Consider the following 25,511-nt stretch of genomic DNA (forward strand, 5'->3'; position numbering starts at 1 on the left):
TAAGTTTTACATTACTGTGATTTTTATACTTACCGTATTTACGCGAATCTAATGCGCATCGTTTTTGGCCAAATGTAGTACTCAAAATTGGGGTGCGCATTAGATTCGAGTGCAAAGTTCGGCGATGACGTCAGCAGTTCGCCGATGACGTCAACCGAATTAAATTGTAACCATGGATTACTGTATTTCTCGACTACATTTACCGTTACATTTATCGTTGACACATTATTGCATAGAGGATACAAACTGCAGAGTACGTAGTCACGAGATGGAGAACAAGCTGAGAAGAATGTCATATGACACTACTTTCAAATGTAAAGTAATTCTTTATCCTGAAAGAAATGGCAATAGAAAGGCTGGGAGAGAGTTAAACGTAGCTGAGAGCAATGTTCACTTGTGGCGGCAACAGAAATTGGCACTGTTTGCAACTAAAACTAGTAGAAAGAAATTCACTGGCCCTTGCAAAGGAAGACACCCTAAAATTGAAGAAAAAGTTTTGGAATTTTTACGTGAAAGGAGGAAGAATGGACAACCTGTGACTAGCGACACTATAAGAAATAAAGCAAAAGAAGAGACTGAAGTTCTTGGAATACCGAAACGAGAGTTTAAAGCTAGCCGTCGATGGGTGGATCGGTTTATGAAGCGAATGGGCTTATTTCTAAGACGCCGTACAACAATATGCCAAAAGCTTCCTGCAGATTTTGAGGGAAAACTACTAACATTTTAGCGGTATGTCATCACACTTCGGAAGGAAAAGAATTTTTCAATGGGGCAAATTGGCAACGCTGACGAGACGCCAATTTGGTTTGATATGCCTCGTAACTACACCATTACGGAGAAGGGGACTAAAAACGTTATCATCAAAATAGTGAATAAAGACGTTTACTATTAATCACTGATTGTAGAAACTGTTAGCTAGATAGAAATGTTACGATTTATTTCATGTTCATACTTTACGATATGTACCGCATATACGGTAGTGGTAATTAACAATGATTGTTTCACATAACAATAGCCCACTAATAGGTTAATTCTATGTTCTGCTATTTATGTATAAATCCATTGTTGTATAAAATATGGTATCTAAATTTAAATAAAATTATCATACCATTGATTGATAGTTTATATACAAATCCATTGTTGTATAAAATAAGATTCAATAAATTCCTCATATCATTGATGCACATTACATTCGCCGACAAACAATTTTTTTATTATTTAAAGTTTTAAAATGGGGATGCGCATTAGATTCACATAAATACGGTACTTATTATTAATTAATTTTATTAATATTATTTATTGTGATTATATATTAATATTTATCAATTTTTATATTTATGATTTTTATCATATAGATACATACATACATTTAAGTATATATAATATTGGTACAATAACTTTATATTTAGTGCAGCTTTGATGAGATTGTAGAACTTCAGAAAAACAGTTCTCATGAGTATGTGGTAGAGTTCTGTACACAAAAAACACCGTTTGCCCACATAGTACTTGAAAATGTAACAGTTTTATATTTCACAGCATGCTGCTGGCACCCAAAATATGCTTAATAATGTTGAGATCTAGTAATATATGCAATCACTGCAATACTCCAAATTCAGATCAGCATTTCTTCTAACCATAATCTGGCAACTTTTAGACTTGCAGTACATTTTCCTGCTAGAAAAAGCCTCACACGTCAGAATGAATATATGTATAAACAAGCATGATCTATCACAAATAATGCACACATAGGGTTAACTATTAGAGACACAGACAGACATACAATGGATCCTACTGAATTACATTCAAATCCCGTGCCATTAGAGATGGAACCATCACAGATTGCATAATCTGTTTTTGACATGCAAGATCCACGGATTTATGGAGTTTCCCTCTATGGATTCAGTTACGCACAAAATAGTCAGGAATAGGACTGAACAGACCAGGCTTATTCATTTCTATTCATCATGTATCCCATGTCAGAACTGCCATACCCAGGCAACCTGCATTCATCATGGATACTATGATTTAGTGCCAAATGCCCATAAAATGATGGGAAGAGTTCACAGTCCTAATGCTGGTGTTTATGAAATGCTAAGCATTGAATTCCAATGTTATTTGTTGTAGTGCTGTACCTCTATCACACAAAATTATTATTCTCAGCTGAAGCCAGTCCTGTTCATACAGCCTTCTTACTGTATCACAGTTACGATAATTCAATGTTTTGTTGGAGCTCTTTGCAGTCACACTATACTTTTAGAATCATCATATGCCAAAATTAAAACTTACATCCCTAGAATGCTATGGTGAACTAAAAAGTTCCAACAATTATACCACATTAAACATTACTTAAATCATAAAAGCTTGCTGTTCTCAAAATATAAGAAACTCCAGTAGCTTCCATAGATGCCTATCACTTTATATACCCATTGTGGACACAAAAATGATCTTCACAAAGAGCACTACTATGCATTTAACCAAAATTCACATCATCTTCAAAAATGCATTTCGCGAATTCCAACTGTTAGATTACATAAAAAACTTGCTGTTGTTCTCAGGCTGGAGGCAACTCCAGAAGCTTCTACAGATGGTCTATCATATTCTAAACCCACTGTGGACATGCCAGTGATGGTCACCGAAAGCACTACAATGCATTTAACCAAACTTCACATGTTCGAAAATGCAGCTAGCCATTTCCAGAACTCCAACTGTGAGGTTGCATTAAAAATCACTTAAATCACTAAACTTGCTGTTCTGAAGATGGTAGCAGTCGTATAAACTCCCACTTTATGCATGCAGTGGTTGATGCAACCAGTGATATGTACAAGCAGCATTATGCATTCTGTATAAGTTTATCTGCACCATTTATTTTTCATTATCAGTGCAGATGAACTCAGTAGAAGCTCTGAAACAGAATCTTTTATTGAACTTAAAAGTAAACTTAAGCTGTTAAAATACTTAAGATGAGTATTTGTTTATACATTCAAGTTTATATAAGTATTTTCAGTCCTTATTTATTAAGCCAGATCTAAAAACTTAAAACTTAAAAAAAAAAAATTATTCTGAAATAAGTACACAAAAACCACTTAAAATTTATATACCTTTTTACAGCATGGTAATTCACAATCCTGAATTTGTTTTGAACATTTACCCATGGCCTCTTCTACCCTTCTAATTTCACACACCAGATTTCGTAATTCCATTGGCTCTAACGACGCAATGTGATCACTTCCCTTCAAAGAGTGATCAAGTGTTATGTGTCTTTCTATGATCTTTAAAGAAAAGAAAAATAAAAGATAACATAAACAACCTGAACACAAAAACCTCACAATTCCATGTATTTAAACACTGCATAATATATATATAATACATAATAGATTTCATTATTTCAATGAAAGGAAATCAAACTTTTTCACATATGGCAGTTCATTTTTAATCCTATAACTTAACATAATTGCATTATTGAAAAATTTCAAACACATTTTAAATAGTATCATAAACAATTATGCACCATAATTTCACTTAGATAAACTGCAGCTTATACGCATTTAAAGTTGAAACTTTAGGACTGCAGCATATCTGAAGGAATTTTATTTTTCCTCTGTCTTTAAAACTTCACTAATTTAGATGGTAAGTTATGGATAACCGAAACCATTAATGCAGAATTCCCTGCATTAATGGTTCGGACAATTTTAACCTGATAAGAGCACTCAGATTGCACTAAGGCAGTGCAATAAGTTCAAATTCGCCTAACTATGGTAGGTGGCACTTTGTGTAGATACCATAATGCATATACTTTCTGCTGAACTCCATGGTTTTTCCTGCAATTTCCAATGACTATTCCCTTTTTTAATGGCAACAGCAATGTTTACTTGCCAAGTGCCGTGCTCATTCTTAATGTTTTTATTGCTTTGTAGCTTGCTTATTGCTTAAATTATAATTCGTGCTTTAAAATTACTATCATTATAGCTCCTACGCAAAGAAAAATCTATACAACTGCATTTAAGATTTCGGCAGTGAAGAAAGTCATAGAAATTGGAATCCATGCTGAGGCTAACGAATTTCAAGTTGACTAGCAATGCATTTCGCGATGGAGGTCTGAACAAAAAATTAGAGAAAATGGCTAAGAATAAAAGATGATATACTCTGACCTGTTTTGGTAGACAATTTACAGAAATGGACAATACAGCAGAAAGAAATGGATTATCAGTGTCAACAGTTAGAATCCGTCTTCAAGTAAAAGTACTTGCTCAATAAATGGGCATTAAACATTTTGTTGGAGGACCTAATTGGTGTTTCAGGTTCATGAAGCAAAAGAAATTACCTGTCAGGACCAAAATAACAGTTCAACAAAAACTTCCCATGGACTGGCTTGGAAAAAAAAAAAAAAAAAGATAGCTTTTTTGGAGTACATGTCTAAGAAAATTAAAAGCCAAAATTTGAAGAGGGCAAACAATTAATACGGATGAAGTGCCTGTTACTTTTGACTGTCCTCTGAGCAGAACTGTTCATTCAACAGGTGAAAATACTATTTCTGTGTTAAAAACCGGGAATGAAAAGACTTCTTTTACTTGTGTTTTGTGTTGTGCCAGCAATGGAAAGAAGTTAATCCCTTTGATAATTTCCAAAAGAAAAACAGTTCAAAAGGAAACTTCCCTAAAGGACCAACGAAAAAGGATGGATGTGTGAAGAAATCATTTTGTTTTGGCTGAAAGAGATTTATCAAAAAAGAAAGGTGTTTTTTCCAAACACCCCTTGGTGTTCTGGATTCAATGCAATGCCATTTAGCACATAAGATAAAATCTGAAGCAAAAAACTTAACACCTATGCCTCAGTGATACCAAGGACGCTTACAAAAATTTTACAGCTGCTGGATCTCGCCATCAATAGAATTTTCAAGCACAAACTACAAAAGCAGAGGGAGGAATGGATGCAAAGTGAACTCCATTCCTTCACAAATTCTGGATGAATGAGAAAAGCTTCACATGAGAAGGCTGCCTTAATGGGCTGATAAAGCATGGCAATCAGTCCGAGATGATATGATCATCAGCTTTCAATAAATCAGAAATCATCAAAAAGGAAAATGAAAGTGAAGACATTGATGTTGAAAGGAGTGATTTAGAACAGAATAATGAAATCGATCTTGATGGTCATTTGTTAAATTTATTTAATTCTGACATTGACGAGTCAGATTTCGAAGGTTTTGTATAAATAAATGTAGTTTAATTTAATTATAAAATTCGCTTTGATTATCTAATCTATGTATTCATTTTCATAATATAGTAATTCATGGTAATAAACAAAGTTTACCAAAATCGTAAAAATAATACCTATTAGAAATCATCAGAATTCGTTTTTGGTGGTAAGATGTTTGTTCCTTATTTATTTAACTATTACTGATTATATTTATGTTTTAAATGTTATAAAATGCTATCAATGATGATTACATCAATATGGCAGGGTATTACTGAATAAATGAATATTAAGTGACGTGTTTTGGAATGCTTTGCTGCAGCATATACAGTAGTAAGACTTATCCAATGAACTTTCATGCTTTTAGGCAATTATCATGTGTACGGCATACATGCCAAGGTGGCTTATCTGTCTGAAATTATGGTACATATACCCGATTTTTCACTGAACATAATTAAATATGTTTAGAATGTTCATATGTTAAAGTTATAATTAAATACCTTAAATATACTGCTTCCACTAAACATTATTATATATATTATCCACATTTTACTGCAAATGATGACTAAGGAACCTTAAGGGTGAACTCCAACTTACTGGTGAACCCTCAGATTCATATTTCTTTGCTTGCTTCATGGCTGTAAATACTATGTTAGTTGGGAACTGTTCATCATTAGTCAAGGAGATTAGATTATTAGTCAATTACTTCTGTGATTTCATTTCCCTAAATTTGCATACACTATGTTTCTAATATCCTTAATAAACCTCCCGCAAGATATCAAAAGTTTAGTTCACTATATCCGGGAATTCACTATATCCAAACTGATAAGGAAACATAGTTGTCTCACAAATAAGTGTAAAAATTTATTTATGAGTTATAAGAAAACTGATTAGCATTGGCACATTTACAAAAAAATAACAACTAATTAAAAAACATGTTAAGTATAAATTACAATTATTATTAGCAGTTATTAAATTCACTTTTATTTTTATTTATTCATTTTTCCCTCAATTCACAATATGTTAATAATTTTTCATTTATCATAAAAGTCATAATTCAGACCATTCCCTTTAAATACTTCTTCCCCTCTAAAATACAAGTTTAAAATTTGGAATAATCATTCCTGTGACACAGTATGTTTGACTGAGAAATGCTTCTTATGTGTCCTGTTTTTCCAAGAAATAAGTGTTACATCTGCCTTGAATAGCTTTTGGTTAGAGAACAGAAATATTGGGGAGGGAGGGATAAAAAATACTATTAAACAAAGGAGTGTTTCCTTGTCCTAATAACTTAACCCTCTGACTGCTCAATTTGTAGACCGAAATCGCTTCCAAAATTGATTTTTTTTTCATATTTTAAATCTATATATATATATATAGCAGAATTGAAAAATGCACTTTTTCTTTCTAGAAAATATTTTTTATATAGATTTTTATCAGGAGAAACTAAGTTGCCAGAAAAACTAATTTCAAATGTTATCACAAAAAAAATCTTTTTTTAAATAAATTTCAGTCGAATTACAGTTAATTTCTATTTATTGCATAATATAAAATGTATAAAATTTAAGAAAATATAAAGCGCTGAGGAAAAAATACCTTAAAAATGCAGTTTAGTATGACAGAGTTCAAACTTCACAGTCTTTGCACCAGATTCAATAAATCTAATTAATAATCAATCTAATTATTAATCTAATCAATATTTCAATAATTTAATTAAATAATTAAAATAATCGCTGAACGTTTTCTAGTAGCCATTTCTGTAAGAAAAAAGCGGCAAACAGTGAAGTTTGAGCGCTAATATCACGTGCCTTCGAATGCCACAATTTAGTGGACAACTAACGATATCTGTTGGCCAACACGTAAACTAAACACCTAATACTGTATATAATTTCTTTCAATGGTTAAACAGGGAAAAAACGGGATGCGCTCCTCAATAAAGGAAGAAAAACATATGCCCGCGGTAATCGCGGGATGAGCAAATTTTGCTACATTTGAGTTGCCCGTGGAAATCACGGGATAATCAGCCAGAGGGTTAAAATGGATTGCAGAATTTTTTTTTAAATTTTGAAAATTGCAAAAAACATTTCAATTGAAAATACCCATACTATTTGTTACAGTACTCTGAAATGTATGGGGTCTTATGGACCATTAAACAAAAACAAAAAAAAAATTATTAACTGTTTATCAATACATCTAAAACACTTTAAAATGCTTTAAGTTGGCTTAACATGCCAAGAATAAGTAACAGAGGAATGCTCTGCATGTAATATATTGAAAAATGTATATCCATGAACATATTGCACTAAATTTGTTAAATAACATTGCCAATTAAAAGTGTATTTTTGCTTTGATACCCATCCAGGTACTGAGAATTAATGAAGGCCAACTGCATGCACTGTTACACCTAGATTCTCTTCCAGAACAAAACATAGATATTTATGACTTCAGTACCTTCGTTTAATAATAGAGCATTCGTCAATTTGAAATTCCTCTGGACAGAATAGTAGCAGGAAAAGAACAGTATAACCCCCTCTCAGAATGTGATTTGGATAAAACTGAGATGATGCTTTGGCAGGCAGCTCTCATCTAGTGAAATAATTCAAGCCAATCCTTTATTTTTATAATGAAAAAGTCAGATAGACAAAAGACAAGACTAAACAAAACCACACTGTTTGTAATCAATTGGTTAATTTTTTAATCTCTTTTAGATGACATACCAAACACTTTGACCTAAGTTATTCAATATATAGTACATTTTTTAGAGAATTAATTCCTTGGTTATAAAGGAATTTAACGCCAGACTTCTAACAGTGTCATAACTTTTCCTATTCAATTAGATTTGAAATTTTTCTTACATCAGCAGATTGATTGCTTTTGGGGGGAATATAAAGCTCAATTTATATTACAATTTGATAGATCACATTATATGACATTCAATGAGTTACCTATATCCATTAATAATGATGATGAAAGATAAAAATTAGTTATATAAAAATAGGTTTACATCTTTAAAAGTACACTGTAAGCAGAACTACAGTAAAATTCAAGAATCTGTCTCATGAGAGAAAATTACCAAGACCAGGAAATTTTATTTTAATTTGGCAGTACAGTACAGTAATTAATGAAAGAAGAATAGAAGAGGTTGCATGAATTTACATTACTGAATCTCTTATATTTCATTATTTTAACCTAATTTGTAAATGAGAGTACACTAGATAAATGTATTTATAATCATGAGCACTTTTGGCATATCTACCTTACAAAAGATGCTTGCAAAAAATCTCTTTAAGGGAAACTGGCTCATATTTTTATTAAAATGATCATAAAAAACTCACATAGCCAGTCTTTCTGTTGCTTTTATCCACACTTGGGTATACCAGATTCATTATCCAATTAACCACTAGCAGGCAACAAACAAGAAAGATTTTCATAGTACACGTATATTAACAAATATCAGACACTAGTTTTCACTTAATGTGTTATATAATAACACTTTACGCCATAAACATGCAATAAAGACACCAGGCAAATACAAAGTAATTCAGCTTATATGGCTCATTCCTGTTCAAAGGTTGCGAAATCCAACTCACATTTCAGATGGGTTTCATAATCAATGATTCAGATCCTTAATTCAAATAATATGAATTATTTAATTTGTGAATGTCTTATAGTGAAACTGTATGTTTATATGAAAAAACAATTTGTTCATATTCAAAGGATAAATATGTCTCATCTGTTTTAAAGAAACATAATTATAAACTTTACATATTATATGTAGAAAATATCAAAATAATTTTGTAAATTTAATAAGTTTTAAGATAAAAGAATAAATTTTAGCATTCATTACTTATATAACTCTTGCATGTAAATGTCCTATTCACTACGAAACATTATACACATGAATTTGTTTCATACAATCATTTATTCTCTTAAATTTGAATTACACAAATTAGTATATGAAATATGTCATAAGCATGGTATGCTGAAATCCTAGCAGAAAGAATTCACAAGAACTAGTTCAATTTCTCTGTATTGTTGTCTTGATATAACATAACTATTAAATTATATGTGATATTGATTACTATGAATACTAATATGATGAAATGATATAATTCAGCAGTATACCAAATAAGTTTAACAAATGCTAACAATCCAACAGAAAATATATGATATAAATAAATGTAAGAACCAACCAATTTTTAACATTCATTTTTATTCAGATATATGGAATTCGGGTATATATAAACAAGAAATTGAATTTTGCATTAGATTTCCAAAATTAAAAGTCTCCAGAACTATAAATGGTGCAATCATTCTACGACTGAATAATCTTTCAAAAGTTGAAAATGCCTACCATCAACACATACTCAATACAAATTATTCAACAGTATAATAAGTATTCTTCTGAATAATAATAATAATGTTTTGCATTCTCTTTGGTAATGGTAGACATTATCTGTTATACAATATATATAACAGACAATGGGTGCAGTTACACAAAAGAATGATAAAGATGTTCTAAAGATAAGTCATATTATTTATCAAAAGTTCCTGGGTTTTTAACAAACCCTTTAAAAAACATCACCTTTGCTCCTAGAGTTACAGCTGCAAGACTTATTCCAAGTCCAACTTCATGACCAGAGTATCCAATAACAGCACGTGGAAATAATTCCTTATAGGTCTAAAAACAAAAATTTGTAATCACAAAACAGCTAGTGTTAATAAAAATAATTGAAAACAACAACTAAAATTACATATAAAAGAACAGACCACTAAATAGTATGAAAAATAGCTGAAAGAGTATAAAAATAATCAGATTTTGCATTTACGCACACAAAATATGCATACAATAGTGCCTTTGAAAGTAACTTACATTTCACAGAAGCTGGGAATAAAATATGAGTGCCCACAACATTCTCATGCAAATAACAGAATTGATTCTTGAATTTAACATGCAAGAAGCAAAAATTCACAGGGCTGTTTATTTCTGTAACCTTTATATAAAAAGAAGCAGCATTAAAATATGTAATTATTATTTATACTTTCTGCATTTTGCAGTTTTATGAGGATTTAAAAATGATGAATTTAAAAAAGTTTTAACTTCTGGAAAAACTTTTTAACTCAACTCACAGGCAAAATTATCTTACATATATATATCATATTTAAAAAGCATAGGATACCTGAACATTTATTCAATATTCATACGGTTACAGATGGGAAAAGAAACGAAAATACTTAATGCTAAAATTAGGCTTAACTTTACCAAAACTGATGATAATTTTATAATAATATAGCTAATACTATCTCCAAAGGTTAAATTCCAATGCAATTAATTTCTTTGGTTCAATATCCTTGATTTTTGCTTTCTAATAAGTTCTTACAAACTTAAAATATCAATGAATAATCTACATACAAATAAATAATTTATTAATTTATTATCCAGTAATTTAGTAAACAAATCATTAAATCTAAAAAAAAAAAAAAAAAATTGTTGCCGACAGCAGTTTCATCATAACTCAGCACAGTCTAGCTCTTACTCCTAGAATTTCAGAGGAAATTATACAGGTTAAATTTGAAAAAGTGCACAAAACTTTACAGGGTGTTAGAACATAGCTATAAAAGCAATATTTTTCATAGAAAGTCTAGACGGAAAGATAAAAGAGAGTTACTAAGTCGTACTGTAAATGCTATAAAAAAGGTGTGTTCACACCTAATGACATTTCCTACCATAGATTGCCAAGAAGATAGCTGGTTATACAAAGCATGAAATTTCCAGGGCAATGGATTAGTTCAGGTGAACCCATAGATTAGCCGCCAACATCACCAGATCTCTCATGTTTTTTTACTTTTCCTGTGGGACCACATGAAAAGCCTAATCTATGAATGCCCTGTTGAAATCAATATGGATGTAGGTACCAGGATCACTGTTGTTGCCGGCGATACTCGGGAAATGCCTGGTGTCTTTGCAAATGTGCGTCACTCCCTGTCACACAGGTGTCAACCCTGCATTGCAGCTGGCAGAATGTCTTTTGAGCAATTTCTTCCAGTATATACATTAACTACATCTCTGTTAATAAAATGTTTATTGAAGTATCTCCTCTCAATCTTGTATTAATTCCTTAAATGTGACAGTAAAATCAACCTTTTAGCTTCTCATCGCTTGCGTGCTGACCACACATTCTGTAGGGAATATTGCTCGTATAGCTGCATTCTATTACCCTATAAAGTTTTGCCCACCTTTTTCAGATTCCTCCTGGAGTATCAGTACTATGAATGGAAGTTGGAATGATTGGTTGAGAGAAAGAAGTGGAGTTCAGAAAAGTATTTTTATACCTTGGACAAAAATAGAACAGAAAGAAAATTTTGGAAGTTTCTAAAAAATCCAATTAAGACGCAAATTAATTTTGGCAGTAATTTTACCTTTGAAAATTGAATATAGTGATTTTTAGCCTAACAATGTAATGCCAGCAAAGAGAATTTCTTTCTAAATCCCCCCCCCTTTTTTAAAATATCAGATGAGTTGTGCTTATACCCTAATTTTTAGAGATCCGTAGGTTTGTCCTATACATGCAAGCCATATTCACAGGAATTTTATAAATTCCCTATGAATGAAGGTTCAGTATTACATCTCTCAACACGTGAGAGTTTCAGTTGGTTAACTGGTTTTAAAAGAATAGCCAAAACCATAATGTTTGAAACATTTTGAGTTTACAGATGAAAGGCAAATAAATGGTAGTAGCAGAAATGGCTTTAGTTGTATGATTTAATGTTCAAGAAAATAGAAGTCTGAAAATCTCTCAACACGTGAGAGTTTCAGTTGGTTAACTGGTTTTAAAAGAATAGCCAAAACCATAATGTTTGAAACATTCAGATGTTTAAAACATTTTGAGTTTACAGATGAAAGGCAAATAAATGGTAGTAGCAGAAATGGCTTTAGTTGTGATTTAATGTTCAAGAAAATAGAAGTCTGAAAAAATTATGCTTGATATTGATCACAGTAAGTGGGTAGCCTGGATTACTACCTTCTAAAATATTGTGGGTAGCCTGGATTACTACCTTCTAAAATATTAAGTTCTTTTGTTAAAACAGCAACAGCATAAATGATATTCTGAAAATAGTGATCACTTTTACCACAATGGCATACTATTTCCCTTGCATGATTTTTAATATAAAGAAATTCATCAATGTAGTATGATTAAAATAGACGCAATATTGTTTTTACTCATTTTAAAATATATTTTACCAATACAAATCATATTAAATCACATGTAAGCAATATTCCCTAATATATGATATATTTTGCAACTGCCAGTTCAGTTGGCCTAATGAAATTTTTCCAAGCAGCATAAAAAGAATCGCCAAACATGGAAATTAGATATTATAAAACAAAAATAGTGAGAAGATATATGCTTCATTTCCATATAATTACATAATTAGAACTCTAATTATATTAAATTAATGCTACTGGAATTCAAACCCCAGCCCAGTGATATGCAGACAGCATTGCTAACCACTTTACCAATCGGAACAGCTTGGGAAACTATAGAGGGACTACCAGAGAAGAGATGGGAGGAGTTCTTACAGAAACCTAGTTCATATTTATAATACACATGTCTACATTATTACCAGTCTTTTGCTGCTATAGTCAATGAAGTACTGAAAGGCCTCTTATTAATTTTTGAATGACATCATAAATTCTCCCTTCCTTATTCCCTAAGATAATAAAAGTCATAAATATTCATTACAAATGATTAACATGAAAAATACTGAATTCTGTAAGCATATAATTTTTCCCTTTATAATCAATTAGGAAGTGAGATAACCTTTTCTCATGATAAATATCTAAATTCCACTGATAAAATGATACTCCAATGATAAATAAAATGCTTTTAAAAGTTAGTAATACTGATCAATTTAGTATGTACTATGACACAAATTAAGTATGCATTATTACTTAATAATGCAATCAAATAAGAAAAAAAGCACAACTATGCTTGAATTAGTAAAATTATGAAGGTTAACTAGAAAACATTTAAATTTGCATACATTAAACTCATGCATGCCAAATTGAAATGCAAAATTATAATTCCCAGAGAAACTGCTAAACATTTCAATCTAAAATCCAAGACATGTATTAACATATCATTACCAAAGTATGACACTGGACTAAAATAATAAAATGAAATATAGTAACTTATAAAAACTTGTTTTACCTTTATCACATTTAAATGTATATTGCTAGGAGGTGTAGGATAACAACTTGTACACTGAAGTATAGCTAAATATTTGTTGACTTCCAAGACTTCATTATACATTTTGCATACAGCTGCTTGATTTGTCATTCCAGTTGAAACAACGAGAGGTTTCTGATACTTAGATGCATGATAAAGCAGAGGCAAATTAGTACAATCAGCAGATCCAATTTTAAAGAATGGAACATTCAGTTTATTCAAGAAGTCAATGGAAGGCTGGCCAAAAAAAAGAATAATTTACAGTAAGATACTTAATAAATGTACTATTATAAGAAATAAAGAAAAGTTTTATATCTATAAGAAAGAAAGTCTCAGTCTTTCTTATAGGAAGTCAGAATTAGTCCCCTGAGCTTTGTTTGTTTGTATCCCTATCATTTATGCCTTGACATTTCCCAAGATCTGTTTGTCAACCAAAGGGGAATCAAATACGATGATAAAATACCACTTCAAAAAATACGTAGTAAAATTCAGCAATTACATAAATGTTTTCAAAAGAAAAATAAAACTGCTGATTTCTTTAAAGAAATAAACACATACAATATGCATGAAAACTTATAGTTTGGATTATCTGTGTTTTTCAATTATCCATGACCTACTTCCATAGCACTAGCCCAGATAATTGATGGTACACTGTATTTAAATGTTACCAAATGCTGTATGTTAGTCTTGCAATGAGATTTTTGATGGAAAATGTTTTTCTAGGTGGCTTTATTTGACAATATGATACTGCATTCTTAAAAACAGTATTTTAACTTGTTGTTACTATAATGACTTAATAAGCATATTTTATTTGCTTATTAAGTCAAATGGCCTATTTTAAATTAATTTTTTGCACTTATTTTTACTCTGCTTTTTTTTAATATATTCTGCCTATCTAATTATCTCAATAGCTGATGGATAACAGAAACTGATAATCTAAAAACTAACAGTTTATGAAACTACCATTCTCACTTAAAATGTTTCATACTACCAGTTTTCATTCAACAACCAGTGGCTTTTATTAGCTCAGCTTAATCTGGTAATAATAGATATATGCTTAACTACAGTTCCTTGATTTGCAGTGATTAGACTTTTAAAAATATGCTATATCAGCTCTGTGTCTGCAAAATTTGAACTCAAAAGAATTGCCATACCAGGGCTAACAAAAAACTCACAGCATGCAAGAATACCCCTGCAGTTACTGAACATAAATTAACTCACATCTATAATGAATAGGTTGAATATTTTTTTTCCTTTTTAATTAGCTTATTTTTATTTAAAAAAAGGGGTAAACTAGATAAAAAATTACGCAATATCTGCCAGCTATTTCACTCATAATTTAGAACTTTTTATTTAGACCTGTAAAATACATGGACAACTTTCTCATGATCATGCTTATGTAGAAAGACATGCCACTTCAGAAGTGGTGTGATACTCACACAATGACAGTAATTTGTGGATGCTAAATTGACTAATTGTCCATTCATATTTTGTTGCCACCATATCTAAATCCATGTGCCCTTTGGCTCAGAAATCAAGTGGAAATTGAGTGTATTACTGTTGAGGTCTGATGATAATCAAAAAGGCAACTTGCAACATTTTCATCTGCTAAGATTGATATGTACCAGTTCATCATTCTACACAAATGAATGTTATCAGCCCAACAAATTCATTTGTTAGGTACTACCAATTACATAATGCTTAAAAGTGTCACCAATAACATGGTGCTTAAGTGTTCATAATGACAGGGTTATAAAAGAAGCATAATTTCAATAGCTTTTAAAAACACAGTACAAAATATTGTCTGCTATTTTTTGTCTATTTTTATGCCTAAGTTTATTACAACAAGGTATCAATACTCTTTGCATCAGCATCAGTCACACAGCAAATTCTACTTTACAATTCACTTCTTGCCAAATCCAACTTATGCTGTCTTAGACAAGTGATCCAATACTTGTGATCAGTATGAAATGCATTTTGGCCAATTTTATCAAAATTGCCTGAATTACAAGCTATGGAATTTGAAGTTTCAGATTCACCCACATTATTGAGTTCCATTAACTTTGTTGAAAATACAACCAATACATTCAGCTTGTTCAGATAGATAAGTTACCTTTACCACTGCTAAAACAGCCTATATTTTTTAATGTCTTGAAAGAATCACCAATAGAATTCCAGCCTCGAGGAAATTTTCAGAAGTGTGGACAAAAGAGTCTTTTCCCATGTTCTAAAATATAAAATGTCTTCTCCACTGCAAATATAGCCGTTCTGTCTACTGAGACATGTATACCATGCAGTCACTGCCTATATCACACAAGGAATGCTGGGAGAAATTGCATATCCTTGCATACAATCATTGCAACATTTTACACTGTGCTCTTTTTATAAATCCTTTTGCAATAACCTTATATTCTTGTGTTATCTACATTTATATGTAGTAATGTACTGTTCATGTTGATTACCAATGATCAATGAAGCTAATTTAGATTGACCATGTCACTAATTTATAAAATTAATTTACTTACAACCTGATTAATGAGCCTTGACAAGCACTTCATCGTATATTTCTCTTCACAATGGCCTGAAAAATTTAAATGGCAAATTTAACAATTAATCTATAGACTAAACTTGCAGAAAAAGCTAAGTGAAATTTATTTCTATCTGTATATGTTGGATGGCTTTGACTCAGAAACTGCTAAAAAAGGTATTAACGTACTGATCACGAAGCAAAATAACAAAAATCTCTGATATGGTCACTCAAATGCTATGACATCTTTTGTTGGTACAACAGTCAGTATGTTGAACAAAAACTGCCACATTCTCAATCTTTTATTTGCAGACTATAAATACATTTTAGAACTGCTAGGCTCTTAAGCCTAGAGAAATAAACATTTTGAAAAATGCTAAAAGAATTTCTAGTACTCATACACATTTAAAATAAGAAAAAAAATGGTCAAACCAGAAACACAAAATGTAAATTATATAAGCATAAAACTACCTTATCCATTCCTGAAGCAGTAAAAAACAGTCCCATAGCTGCTGCATACTGACTTAATTCAAAAAAATCTTCATCTGATAACTCAAGATTTTTTCTGTGCTCACCGTAAGTTTCACCATATGAATGGTAGCTACTGTAGGGCCGCTTCACCACTGCTTTAGTAAATCTGCTATTTAAATCAGACTTCTGGAATTTAACACAATCTACACCACAGTCCTATAAGTAAGAAAAGACTCTGATATGTTAAAGAAAGGACAAAAATATGTAAATTAAGCATAAAACATTATTTACAAAATGTAGTGTTTAACTAATAATGCAAGTTTTCAAGTTTAAGCATTTACCAAGTTTAGCAAATAAATATACATAATAATATTTTATACTTATATGCAAAACTTTAGTATATATTAAATATTTGACTAGGGTTATGAAAAAGATTAACAAATAGAAAAATGTAGTACATGCATTTCATATTCATTCATTTAGAAATTTTGTAGTTCCTCAAAACACTGCATAATTTCTCAAAATTAATTAGCATTTCTAAATGAGAAACTCTATATATGTTATGCAAAACAGCAGCTAAATTCATCTGAAAGAAAAACATCCAAATCAAATAATCTAATTCTGAAACGTACTGATCAACAAACTAATAACTTTTGACTTCAGTTATGTTATGGCTGATCTCATTAAAATACAGATATTTTAAGGTCTGGAGGCAAACACGTAAATCATTAGGTTTATAAAACATATATCCTGGTGTTCATGCTACACTTGTTCCATCAAATATTTCACTAGTAACATGCCATTTCTTTCAAATTAACTGTTCTAATGCTTGATTTACACTCATGCTAAAAATAAAAGCAACAAACACTAAAAGAAAAAATATGAATGTAGAGAGAGGAATTAAAACATACATATACATATGAGATGCATATGAGGTAGAGGCTGTATTGGCAAATGCAAATAGGCAAAGAAAATTAACAGAAAATAAAATCCTGCAGTAACACCAGTGTCTTAAAAATGGGCATGTCGGAAATAAATGCCAGTTTGTAAGCAGCGATAGTTATGCGTAATCCAAGACAGCCAAAGTGGAAAGTATCAGCTGTAGACACCTTTTGCATGATGAAATGCATTGGAGGGCTGCCTGGATGTTGCTAGCTGGTTCAAGACAGTCTGCTGTTGCAAGAGAACTGAATGTGCATTGTAGTGTCATCAATAGGCTGTGAAATTTTACCAAAATGATCAAAACCCCTGTAAGAAACGTGGGTCTGGATGTAACAGGATTATCACAATAGCACACGATCGCTTCCTGTTGCTATATGCAAGACACTGTAGATAACTAACATGACAGTTGTTTTCGCATCTATGTGCTGCATCAGTATGGCCCACATCCCATGAAACTGTGCCACGGTGGCTGCATGAAGGTGTACTGTAAACCCAACAACCTATGGTGTGTGTTTCTTTGTCCCTATCACATGTCAGAGTGCAGCTGAATTGGGACTGTGAACATTGCAGTTGAACACCAGAGCAGTGGAGCCATGTACTCTTTACAGATTAGTCTTGATTTAACATCCAGAATGATTTCTGAAGAGCAATGATATGGCCAGAGCCAGGAACATGCTATCAGGCACCAAGCATTGTTAAAAGAGACCATTAAAGAGGAGAAGGCTTACTTGTATAACTTCGGATAGCAACAAAAAGCTGCACCAATCTCTATGTGATTCCTAGTGATTTTGTCACAGCCATCTGATATCATGATGAGAATCTACACCCTCTTACGTGTCTTTTTATCTCTGCACTGGGTGCCAATGCAATATTTATGGACAATAACGCCCACCTCTATACAGCTATAGTGCAAAGTTACTTGGTGATTGAAACAATTCCACACCTTCCATAGCCTGCTAGACGAATGGATCTGAATCCCATACAGCTTGCATGGGACATGTTGGGAGGATGGACAGCAGATCGCAGTGTGCCACCAAGCACCCTCCATGGGCTCCAATATGCATTACTACAGAAATGAGCACTACTGCCACAACAAGAGATCAACAACACTATTGCCAGCTTGTAAGGATCTTAAGTTTTACTAACGTTTATTTTATTTTAAAACTTTACTATCACTTCTTATTTTCCACTTCCGGCCAGAATTAAAGGTGTTAACTTGTTTATGCAAATTGTACTTGCTAACGCCCAAGTATTTAAGTTGTGGCTTTTAGCCAAGAGTTAGAGAGATAGGGGGGAAGTGAGCCGCCTTGCCACTGCATTACACGCGAGTTTTCAATCAGCTGCTGTTTGCCTTTAAGGCCAGAGGTTTAGTCCTCTTGATATTTTAAAATGTATTGTAAATTCGGCAATTTGCATACTACCTACGTAATAATTTAAAAGGCCAAGTCTAAGTGCTAGGCATTTGTAAACTAATTCAAAGTTAGCTCTTATTTAAAATTTTAGTTTAGTAGTTTTATAGTTTTACGTTCAGACCACTTGGTCTCTGTATCCCAAAGAGCAGGAGCACCTGTAATCTTATAGAGAATAAAGGGTAAAGTCAACCCTTCCTGCTGGTGTTGTCCATTCCATACATATTTGAACATAGCTTGAGTAAGCTCCCTGTTCCTATTCAGGACACATCATGTTTCCAAAGCAAATCAAGAGAAACACAAATCCTGATAAGCTTGCCTCGCTGTTGCCAAGCATGCATTTCAGACACCTGTGTGATGCTTCCATTGTACATTCTTCTGACTCATTTGGTCTTTCGTGATGTGGTGGTCATAATACATGAGTTTTTGTATGTTTGCTATGTCGTCTAGTAATGCCACACCAACCTCTTGGATCAATTCCACCATATATGCATTAAATAGTTTTTGTTTTATTCCATGTTTTGCCTTTGTGGCTTATTTCTTCAACATGAGTGTATTTATACATAATTAATACCTATATAAATGTATAATACATAATATATATAAATGTATGAAATTTTCTATCCATCTCTAATTTCTGCTTGAATGTAAATGATAAAATATCACTCCTAATTTCATTCGTGTTACTCAAATCACAGAATATCATTCCCAATTTCAATCAAGTTTAACGCAAGCATTATCTTTTGTATGCAATTCAACATTATTCAAAAATTTACATTTCCATTTCTTCATTGCATTATTAACACTTGAAAATATTTATTTACCAAAAAATGTATTTAAATATAATTTTTAATTTTTTACAAACACTTAAATTAACTGATCTATTTCAGAGAAATTCATTTCCCTTTCAGAAAATTCTTAGAAAGAAATCTTTTAATTATTCTCTATGTTAACCTCAATAATAAATCATTAAATTCTAATCTTAATCCAAAAGAAAAATGGCCTTGTATGAAATCCAGTGCTGTCCAAATATTAATCGAAATGGCAAAAGTAGTTAAATCATCAGTTTTAATGTACACACAAACTGACAGAGTATCAGAATGCTTAAATGAAGCCACATACTGTCCTACACGAAGTTTTATACTATTCTATATCTTAACATGCTTCAGCTTCTTACACATCTAAAGTTAAGATCACTCTTGCATCATCTCATTTCCTTCCCTTTTATCCAAAGGACCGCTAACCTCACATTTCTTGGACAGTGTTAAATACTACAACCCCAACAACATGCCAATAAAATTTCTAAAACTACTTATTACTTTTAGAAACCACTGTAAATCCACAATCCAATTATTTCCAGATCAAATTTAGTCACTGCTGTAGAATATTACAGCATTACCCCCCCCCCAAAAAAAAAAACTTTCCCAAACCCAAACCTTTTTATCAATATCTCAAAAAATATTTCACCCTAATTATGATTTTCTTGAACACTAAATCACTTTTTTCTCATCCTCTGGAAGAAGAATAAAAAGCCTTGAAAGCAGATTTTAAATTCTATTTATCTCATAACTCTTTCTATTTAACATAAATACTTTTTTCTTAACCGAGTTATTCTATTCTAGTCTTGCATTAGTTTCTCTTAATCTACTCTTAATTGAGTAAGTTAATAGGTTTTTCTCTTAAATGAGGCTTATTCTGTTTTTCAAAACAATCTAGTTTGCTTCCTTTGTTGGAGAGTTCATTCTAAAAGAAATCTTTAGCTTAAAAAAAAAAAAAAAAAAAAAAAAAAAAAAAAAAAAACTTGCTGAATAACACACATAATAACTGAGAAGAATTAAAAAAACAAATGTTAATGTCTATAATACTGAAAAGAAAAATGGAATATGATCATTATCTTCTTTTTAGCATTTTAGCACCAGATCTTTTGTCTGTATTGCATTCATGTCTATATCACTTTTCAAATAAAAGGATATTGCAACCAAATGCTATTGTCCTGTATTATTTTAAAAGAAATAATATAGTGAATATAAAAAAGTATGGCAACACTTAACACTCTATTGAGAATTTTGTGATTTTGCTGTTAAATATAATGTGGCATAAGTAATGCTTAATAAATAAAGTTAACACAAGAAAAAATTAATAACAAAAAGACAAAAAAGTTGTGTACGTATATTACTAAGAAAAAAACTGAATGTTGATATGATGAACTGAGAAAAGAGTGAAAAAAATAGAAAAATGTATGGCAACACATAACACCCTATTGGGAATTCTAAGGTATAAGAATATGCAGCTAGATTTTGATAGATATCTTGGTTGATTGGCAATTCATTCTCAGGGGCCGCTGTAACAAAGAAGTACCAGAAATACAACAGCACGAACAAATTTAATTAAAGCCTAACTTAATTAGGTATTACATTAGAAATATTAAAATAACAGTAAAGATTCGTGAAGTATGAATAGAATTAGCTGTGCAACACAAAATTTGAGCAAAATCAAAAAAGTATGCAAAGCTTAGTGGAGAACAAAAATTTCAAGAAAAAAGCAACAGAAAAAAACTATTTCTCAAATAGCAGATTTATGCTGTGTGCTTCATTAGCATTTAAAGCATGAGTGATTCTCCAAGAGCAAATTTCACCAGCATCCTGCATGTTTATTTCACCACATACTGAGCAAGGCCAATTTGCATTATGTGTACAGAAGTTTGCTTTTTTCTCCTATTCATATTCCTTGCTATTATACTCACAGTACTTTTACTTTGGGTTTGAACAGTATTGCATTTTCATATATTAGTGAAGTGAATGTGAATGTTTCCCTTACTTTTTTACTTTATGCTTCATGGCGGTTAACACTGAAATATTTTAATTCTTGAGTTTCTCAAAAAAAAAAATGGTTTATAAACAACCCCTTATTTTGTGACAACTGATACTCTTTATTGAAATTGAAACTGGCATTAAAGACTTTCCCAGTTTTATGTTATCTCCAGCAGAATTGTTTTTGTCAAAAAGATAGCTTCAGATTTACTAGAGACTTCTGACAGAGGAAAACATTTTAGAAAAAAATGATTTCAGAAGATGAGGAAAAAAGGAAGTTCTAAAGCTACACTTATCATCAAACTAAATGCAATATTTTTGAAGGTCAAAATTAATAAAATAATAAACAACAATCAAATAAAACATCTTAAAGTATACAAAATCTAAATACCGCAGCTATTTGCATTAGATTTTTGGCAAGATGAATATCTCCTTGATGATTTTGCCCAATTTCAGCAATTATAAAACATGGAAATTCATCACCAATGTATCGACCAGGTGCAATTTGGAATCCAGCAGTTGGCTGAAAAAAAAAAAAGCAATAACATTTAAAAAGAATAACTATGAAACACAGTACAAATTACTATAAAATCTAGACTATAAAGTCTAGACGTTCAATATCAGGAACTCTACATTGGCTGAAACCTTTTTTTTAAAAATTCTTTTTTAATGCTTTGCACTTGCATATTTGATACTCTTTCAAAATAAAACATGTGGAAAGTCCCAACACTATCACCACACTACAGCTTTAGAAGTTACTTACACAGTGATGGGCCCACCAGTGGCCGAGCGGTAAAGTTGCTGAACACAAGTAGTTCGGTCTGAGGCTCGAATCCCCCGAACGGGCTGGTTGCATGGGAGTTTTCGTGGTTTTCCCCATGTGTAACGTGTATACGAGACAGTTTCCCTTAGAAAGTCCTCCACGATGGCATCCCTCCCCTTAGGCAGATAGCCTTAGTGTGCTTTGCCATAATTAAATAAACCAAACCATACAGTGATGCCTAAACCATTTTTTTTATTATTTTTATCAGTAACTGAATACCAAAGAACATGGTAGCATTATATTTGGCAATGATTACAGACTTTTAGCTAACACTGCTGTGAAGTGTTAAGTGTGCTGACGAGGAGAAATTTTTAAAAATTTCTCTCCATATGTATAAAATAGAATTTTTAAATGATATACTGAAAAGATAACATTTAGTGCTGTTTAATTGAGAATAATTCATTTGTTATTCCACTCAAAACCGGTGACAGAGCTGGTACGACCACACAATGCAACAAAATTGAGGGGAGGCAAAGTTTTTATAATTTAGAGATGCACTGAACAACAAAATTAAGGGATGTAAAAATCTTTAGAATTTAAACAAGGCACTGGAATGTAAAACTTAGGAGTGCCTTTTTTTTTTTTTTTTTTTTTTTTTTTTTTTGTAAATTTAGGGAGGTATTTGGCAGTAAAATTTCAGACCTACAGAGACTGTACCAGGCACAAAATGTCAAGAGCTGTCTCTGGATAAGTTTTAAGTATATGTGGGAATTTATCTATTCAAGACTCAGATAAGCAGAAAATTCTTATAAGTATAATGAATAACTAAAGTAATATAATTCAGTCCAGTACTGCAGCTAGGATTTAATTTTGGAGTGGGGGGGGTGAGTGAGTTTTATCTAAAACCAATGTTTTTGCACCAATGTATTCGATTCATAATCCTCCAAATCTGATTTATAATCCTTCAAATCCGATTGATTCGATGTATAATCCTTCGAATCAATTTATAACCCTTCGATCCTTCGAATTCGATTTCTCTTTAGCTCCCTCCTAAATATAACTATGATTCAGGTTTACTTCATCAGTGTGCAATAGAAGGAAAAACAAAATTTAGCGGAACAACATAGTCAGCAATTTGATGATACATCATCAATAGTGTATATCGGACGCTAGCTAAGCTTCAGTTATATAGCTGCCAATTAGAAGATTTGTGGATATTGCGCACAAAAAATAAAATTTTCCAATTAATGATATTTGTAAAGACATGTGGAGAAGTGGTAATCAATAAATGACATAACTAAACTTTTTCATTGCTATGACAAGGCCCTAACCATCAATCAACTAATAGATTGCAAAATCTGTACTGTGGATCTAAATCCAGAAGATATCGATACTGATAACAAAGAAAGTGACAGAGAAGTTGTTGAGAGCAAAAAGTGTTTTGACTGACAATTTGATGGAATACCTCAACATGGCAACTGCAGGACTTGGACAATATTACTTTGTAACTGAACAAGAAATTATATCCATTTATAGAATTAAAGAGAAAGTATTAGAACAAAAAATAAGCAAATTAAACAACTTACATTAAAAAAATGTTTAATAAAGCAAATAAATAAATACTGAACTCTTTTTCCATAAATTTTGGTTCCCTTAAGATCCCAAATGCTTAATTATTTCAAAAATCACCATTTCATATTTTTGATTTTATAATTTTGACATGTCATCTTACTAGATTTAAAGTGATGATCTAATATCCGTAAAAATTCCAAATCCAGAATCATCTAAGTCGCATAGTCCAAATCTCAGATTTTGTTCTGTACTTATTTAATTTTTAAATTAACAGAATAATTTCTATTTTCAAATATAATACTTATTAATAGATTTTTTAGATTCCTTTTTATTTCACAGTTTATTTACCTGAAAGCAAATATTCTTTGTAATAACAGACAAAAATCAAATAATAAAATGCAAATGATAAAATTTTGTTGATTAAAATGCCTTGTCACATTTCATGATGACTGTAAATATTTCCCTCATCCGAGGAACATTCCTCCTACAATTAATCAATATATATGTGATGATTCAGATGTTGATGACATAAAGAAGTCTGCAGTCAAGGCCCCTTTGAATATTCCCTTTTTAATCTTGCTGACAAACATTTTCATAAACCAGCACAGATATATTAGTACACTAAGTGCCTGTTTTTGAAGAACTACACCAATACTCTTGCAGTTTTGAAATGAGTTTGAAGAAAGAAAGAGCAGACAGCAACATGTTGGCAGCAGAGACCAGAAAAAGCAAATGCATGTGCTCAAGATGAAAGCTCAAGACAGATATGATTTTAGTTTCACATAATTTCCTCACTGTTCCTACTGGATATTAATAAAAAGTTTCAGTTCCAAATGAAATCTTATTTGTTGAAATGATTACGGAAGTGCTTTCATTCTTAAAATTATGCAAGATTCATATGGCATGGACTATTTTCAAAATGCAGCAGTTTAGCGTGATTTATTATAAGCAGTTACTATTTTTAGGACAGCAAGCGAAAACAGCCAATTAAAATAGAAAGGTGAACTACTTCAAACTGAATTTTGATTTACATATTTGCATCTTGCATATATTTATATATAGATAGACTGATATGAATAATCTTTTTTAAACAAGTCTGTCTGGGAAAAAAAAAAAATAAAACTCTCATACACAATCAAATCTGGTAAAGAAATGATCTTGCATGGAAAGCAACATGAAAACCAGTGGCATTATTTTTCTTGTTACCAAGAAAAGGAACACCACAAAAAATTTCCGTTCGGGATCTTACCCTAAAGCGGTGCAGCTAAACTAAGGCTGAAAGAGAAGAAATGCAGAGAAAACATAAGTACTACACGTATGTGGAGGCACCAAAATCTTTTAAGTGCTTAACCTGGCCCTGCTTATAATACATAATGATAAGTGTATTTTCATTCTTTAAAGCATGTGAAAGAAAGTATCAATCAAAATTCATATTAAAAAAAAAATTGGAGGATGTATATATCTATATGCATATATATACCCCCACTAGAAAGAACGTAAGTTACTTAATACCTTTTCTGGCCTTTATATCTTCATGTATATTATTTTTTTATTGTCTTTGATTGGTTTTTACAAAGTTTGCATTATTTATCTTAT

General features: G+C 31.5%; 1 protein-coding gene across 1 annotated transcript in view; it reads right to left on the reverse strand.

Annotated features, from left to right (window-relative positions):
• Positions 1–25,511, reverse strand: part of NANS (N-acetylneuraminic acid synthase) — a 36,301-nt gene that overhangs the window by 5,247 nt on the left and 5,543 nt on the right. The window contains exons 2-6 of the mRNA XM_035377778.2: positions 21,972–22,103; positions 16,420–16,635; positions 13,404–13,658; positions 9,776–9,871; positions 3,099–3,269 (exon numbers count right to left, since the gene is read on the reverse strand). Coding sequence (XP_035233669.1) covers positions 3,099–3,269; positions 9,776–9,871; positions 13,404–13,658; positions 16,420–16,635; positions 21,972–22,103 — 870 coding nt within the window. The remainder of the gene's footprint in view (positions 1–3,098; positions 3,270–9,775; positions 9,872–13,403; positions 13,659–16,419; positions 16,636–21,971; positions 22,104–25,511) is intronic.

Source organism: Stegodyphus dumicola, chromosome X1, assembly GCF_044657685.1.
Source record: "Stegodyphus dumicola isolate Sdum_Otavi_A_Nest chromosome X1, ASM4465768v1".
NCBI classification, from domain to species: Eukaryota; Metazoa; Arthropoda; class Arachnida; order Araneae; family Eresidae; genus Stegodyphus; species Stegodyphus dumicola.